This window comes from Amphimedon queenslandica, unplaced genomic scaffold (assembly GCF_000090795.2).
Source record: "Amphimedon queenslandica unplaced genomic scaffold, v1.1 AMPQUscaffold_12681, whole genome shotgun sequence".
In the NCBI taxonomy this organism is placed as follows: Eukaryota; Metazoa; Porifera; class Demospongiae; order Haplosclerida; family Niphatidae; genus Amphimedon; species Amphimedon queenslandica.
The window spans coordinates 1-5,418 of record NW_003547083.1 but is presented as its reverse complement, the minus strand read 5'-3'; the positions used below and the strand labels follow the sequence as shown (position 1 = coordinate 5,418).

Genomic DNA, 5,418 nt, shown 5'->3' with positions numbered 1-5,418 from the left:
AATTATCTTTGTTATCGTCAAAATAGTTTCTAATTATTGTGTATATACTGTTAATATCATAAAAGTATGAGTAAATACATAAATAGTCGTCTATACAAATGCAATATAGTGACCTAGTGATAACAACAATAATAGTTCTAGCAACAACACCCATAATGTTTTTTTATAATTTAAATAATAAGTAAAACTGTTGGGAGAGGATACAAATGGTTTAGAGCCATGAACGAGTCCTGAATGTGATGATTCCTCTCTGCAAGTATTGGATAGCGACACAGGGTATTAATATGACATGAGGTGCTCATACAATACAACCAGTGAATGTACAGATAAAGAATGAGCTCTTGCATGCCTCAACTATCTATAAAAGAGTCAACCTATAGTTTTAAGAAGTGAAAAGATGGTCATAATCATCCACACTCCAGCTGCAACATGACAACTGAGTGAGTTATTCCACCGTACCTGGTTCTGATGGACTGAGACTAAGTCTGATGATAGACACTATTCATAGGACTCAGCTGAATACACTTCTGTCTTCATGGCAATGGAGGGGCAAGCGCCTTGGCTCCTGAAAGCAAAATTTAGAAAAACGGGAATCGCCAATGGGTGAGAATATTCCTATGATAAAATGCTATAAAAGCCAAAACAGCAACCAAAGAGCTTACAGAAGAGATAAATAGAGTATACTGAAACAAAAGGACAGCTTAAAGTGGCTCCTACAGCTAGAATGGCTGGATAAAAGAGAAGATTGTTCAGCATGTCTTTCCTCCAAAAATCCGCCATTTTACCACTACTTTGGGTGCGCGTTAATTAGAATCGCTTAAGTGCAAAAGGTCCATTGAATACACTTACTCATTTTCTTTGCAAGAGTTTCTGCAGGTCCTCCAATCTCTTCAAGAACATCATCAACAAAGACTTGAAAATTTTTTTCGTCAGTTTTGATTGATACACCAATCTCGGTCAGTACTTCATAGATAGCTAGATCTTCGAATTTAGCTGCAGGGTTGACCAAGACTTTGTGTTCTGCAGACATGATGATATCAGATGCCAGCAGTTTCCCAGCAACACGGTCTAAGCTATATTCCAAGTTTGAGGCAATTTCTGCCTGTCGGCTTTTGAGGAGTTCCTTTTCAGGCTGTCTACGCCTCGTCTGATTTCTAATCTCTTCCTCGTATTTTTCCTCTATTGTGCACAATATTATGATAAATAGGTCATCTATATATAGGTCTTTAGATACTTACTGAGGAATTTATGGAGGTGTGCATGTTCATCAATGCTTTCAAGAAATTTTTTCATAACGCCAGGAGCTTCTTGAAAATTCTTATCCATCTTACTCATTACCATATCTATCAGAAAAGTTGCTCTTTCTTTCTGTGTGGTAGTCTTCCCCACTTTGTCAGCTGATACTGCGGCTGCACTAGCTATCAACTTTTTCCCTGCTGCTCGTAATGCTAGATCTGAAAGTGAGAAGACCAGATTATCAGCAAGCCTGTCCTTGTACTCATCAAAAACGGCGAATTCAATATTATCGTTAGAATTCATTTGTGTTGTGCGAGGTGCTGTGTCTTCAGTCTCTTGAAATTCTAGAGCTTCTTGCTGCTGTCCCTGTTCTGGACCGTTGCTCATGATGTAAATGGCGAAGAGTGAAGTAATCAAGATTATAATATAGATCTTTAATCTTATCAAGCCTGGTCTCGATATAGCTGTGGCTGTTGTATGGATTCTGTGGTTAGCATACAACTGTTGTATGTAGTATCTATGGTTGTAGCTATAGTCTCAGCTAGCTCGCGTAGCAAGACCCACCCTCGCTACGCGAGACACTATTGTAGCTCGAGATAAACCTGATTTCTATCTCCATGTTGTAACTAGTGTTGTAAGACTGTTGTATGGTTATATGGAAACCAGGCCTTACCACACTGCGTGACAATGCAACAATTGTGAGACATTATCCATGAGATAGGAAGAGAGTATAATAGACCTTAACAATATTCAAAAAATTTTAAACAAAGGTCACTCAAAATTAGCAAAACACAACAGACAGTCTTTTCTTTTCCCAATAATAACCTATCAAACACAATGATATCAAAAAAGTAAGTTCCTTCATATTTGATTGTATTCTCCAGAGCTGCTTCGCTTTGCTTTCCATTGCAAGTAGAAACTGGTGTCAATGACCACCCAGAATATATTAACACCCCACAGAACAATACTTGTAAAACCAAATACCTACATATCAAAGTAAAAGAATAACAATAATTATAATGACTTGTACAAAATCACAGGTAATTTGGACAGCTACAAAGGTAGCACTAAATGCCAGGAAAGCTCCCATATTATAGCCTCTTTTAATGGACACTCTCTATAGCGTACACCTCCATTTAATGGACAGCACCTAGTGTACCAATTACATTCCTTACTGTATAAAATAACCTCCACATAAAGGACACCTCTGTATAACAGAGACACTTTCAAGTGTCCATTATATAAAGGCTATACTGTACATGTACATCCAAAAAAACTGCTGCATTAATATTGACACGAACGTTATTAAAAATAATAATAAAACTAAAATCAGCAATGGCAGCCTGGGCATAAGATCCTGGTTCATTGTATGTTGTATCGTTACAACTATTTGCCAGATATTTATCATGGATGACTTTAGTCTTGATGTAGCTTTTCATTTCGTTTTGAACAACAGCCCATTCGACTGATGCTATAAACCAACAGAGAACCCAAACAACATGAAATACCAGATCCTAGGATGATAATAATAATAATAATAATAATAATAATAATAATAATAACAATAACAACACATGGACATAAAATTTTGAAAGCAATGGTAAATGATTAAATTTTAATTTACACAGATAATGTAGCATAAGGAGATCAATATGTACATGTACTAGAGCATGGAATAATAATTGAGAACCAAATTTATAGTTTCTAAGAACAATCACTCAGTGTGTTAGAAATGGTTGATAACTCACCACCAAAATGAGGTAGTTGATAACCCACTCCCACTTGCTGTTAGCAGTAGCAAACATGTACACTAGTATAGCAATGATCCCATAGAATAGAGTCAGGGAGCCCCAGGCCACAAAGAACTCTGCTGCTTGCTTATAGTCGCCACTAAGAACATCAGATGTTGCATTAGCCTCACAAGATGGTTGGTAAGTAACATTGACTATTGTATAGGGATAACTGGCCTTGGCAGTTATCTGGCAAACTGCAATGATCAGAAAGAAAAACAGACTATTATACAGTATAACATAATTTTTTTTATAAATTTTTAAAGTTGTCCAAAAATCTGGTTAAAGTCCCTGTACATGGTCTTGGGCCGAATTTTGCAAAAATTAAAAAGTTGAGAATTCTCCATTTTTATAATATTATTCTGATGCATATACATGTTCTTATATTGTGTAGAAAGTTTGAGCTGATTTCAATGAAAATTAGATTTTTTTTACAAATTTTTAAAGTTGCTCCAAAATTGGGTAAAAATCCCTGTACTATACCTCGGGCCAAATTTCACCAAAATTAAAAAGGAGAGAATTCTCCATTTTTATACCATATTCTGATGCATATACATGTACTTAAGTTGTGTAGAAAGTTTGAGCTGATTCGGATCAAGAATGGATTTTTTATGAATTTTTGAAGTTGCTCCATATGCCATAAAGCTTGTCAGCTCATATGAAGCTCATGCTTTTTACTTCACTTGGCATGCTTTGTATGAGAAATCCAGCTCTATTGTATAAAAGGAACTTTTAAAATTATTAAATTTCTTCCTTAAAATTTTTGACAAAATACCATGTACACACATGGCCTTTGACGAAAATTTTGAGCAACTATAAAAATTTTTTTTAAATCCAAATTTGACTGGAATAAGATCAAAAACTTAATACACGTAATTTACCTTTGGTTCCATTCCACCAATTGCACTCAGCCCTATTAGTTGCAGTAAAACCAGCCACCAATGATAAAGCCAATAAAGCTATTATCTGTACAGAATAAAAGAATATACACATGGAAATGCCTTGTAGCCCGAAATTCAATATGTACTCGTTTAAAAAATTGGCTAACACGAAAATTGGCAGACAACATAAGTGCATTATAGTTTATACCGTACAGCAGGAAATATTTGCGGGGAATTAAATTTTGCGAGTTTGCGATTCCATTTAAAGCGCAAAATTTAAATCCGCAAAATAATGAAATTCATGCATTACCACAGTAGATAATGCTACAATAACTGTCAAAACCGCAAATATTTAATCCGCAAACCAGGTTATTTTTAAGGATTCGCAAAATTTTTCTCCGCAAAATTAACCAGCTGTACGGTAGTTAATTATTGCAATTAGTAAAGCTTAAAAATTATTCCTTATACACGTAAAGATACATACTGTACACTGTAAAATTCTATATATAATATGTATACATTTAAGAATAAACATGTACATGTACATCTATCCTTAGTATCATCTAACCATTAAGCTTAACCCGTATATTACACACTCAAATAGTTCACAAAGACACATACAAAGACACTAAGTTACCATTTCAACGATCTTCAAGAAACCTTTCAGTTGAAGAGGAGCTCTCCAGTGTATCTCCATATTGTGGATGTATATTAAAAACTGACATGTGATCAAAATGGGCGTGACGCCACACCCCCAGTGTTTTTCTTAGTTTTATCTATGGTTCTATCTTTATTTACGCCCCACAAAATCATCAAGCAAAGCTAGTTTGGTTTCATAATGTCTGAAGGGCAAGTGCAAGATGGTGGGAGGCTCAGTGGAGCTAGAGGAACGCTAGAGAAACTAGGAGACATCAAAATAGGTCAAAAGATATCCATTAACCTTAGGATCCTTTTGGAGCCAATTGGATTCCTCCGTATCATACTGATAGTAAGCCTATATATATGATAGTACCTATAATTGATTTCACCACCTTGCAAGTACAACTTGGTCATTATTAAGACTTATAGAGGCTCTCTCTACCTTATAATGCTTCTAGAGAAGTCTTTAGACAGTATCTCTATGCTCTCTTGCTGTTAGAAAGTAGGTCAGGCGTGGCCTGACCTTGCGAAAACGGAGGGTCAGGAACCTCGTGTATACCAGACTTGTTTTCAACTACTATGGCTTCAGGTGGAGCTGCAGCTGCTGTAGCAGCCTATGTCATCATAATGAATAATAATCATAATGAATAATAATTAATAGCTAATTATTGTTTGATAATAAAAACAAAAACAATTATAATTATAAATAAAGCAATGACGACTTGTAAGACTGTCAGCTGTAGAAGTAACATCACTTCCCAGGCTAATAATCGTTACAGTTCGTCGTTTAGCAGATCTAATTTGGTGTTTTCAACATGGATAGAATTGAGGCGGAATATATGGCCAAGTTTGAGGAGCTTCCTATAAATGAG

General features: G+C 35.6%; 2 protein-coding genes across 3 annotated transcripts in view; both read right to left on the bottom strand.

Moving 5' to 3' along the window:
• Positions 1-1,722, bottom strand: part of LOC109587118 (uncharacterized) — a 2,802-nt gene extending 1,080 nt beyond the window's left edge. Inside the window, exons 1-2 of the mRNA XM_020003353.1 lie at positions 1,239-1,722; positions 850-1,179 (exon numbers count right to left, since the gene is read on the bottom strand). Coding sequence (XP_019858912.1) covers positions 850-1,179; positions 1,239-1,623 — 715 coding nt within the window. The 5' untranslated portion in view covers positions 1,624-1,722. The remainder of the gene's footprint in view (positions 1-849; positions 1,180-1,238) is intronic.
• The window catches only part of LOC105314672 (synaptophysin-like protein 1), a 7,396-nt gene extending 2,488 nt beyond the window's left edge, over positions 1-4,908 (bottom strand). Inside the window, exons 1-5 of one of the 2 annotated variants that reach the window (XM_020003354.1) lie at positions 4,545-4,908; positions 3,908-3,992; positions 2,985-3,223; positions 2,565-2,750; positions 2,018-2,220 (exon numbers count right to left, since the gene is read on the bottom strand). In XM_020003354.1, coding sequence (XP_019858913.1) covers positions 2,098-2,220; positions 2,565-2,750; positions 2,985-3,223; positions 3,908-3,992; positions 4,545-4,604 — 693 coding nt within the window. In that variant the 5' untranslated portion in view covers positions 4,605-4,908 and the 3' untranslated portion in view covers positions 2,018-2,097. Of the gene's footprint in view, positions 1-2,017; positions 2,221-2,564; positions 2,751-2,984; positions 3,224-3,907; positions 3,993-4,544 lie in introns of those variants that run through there. The other variant, XM_020003355.1, reaches the window with a different exon arrangement.
• Positions 4,909-5,418: the final 510 nt, after the last annotated feature.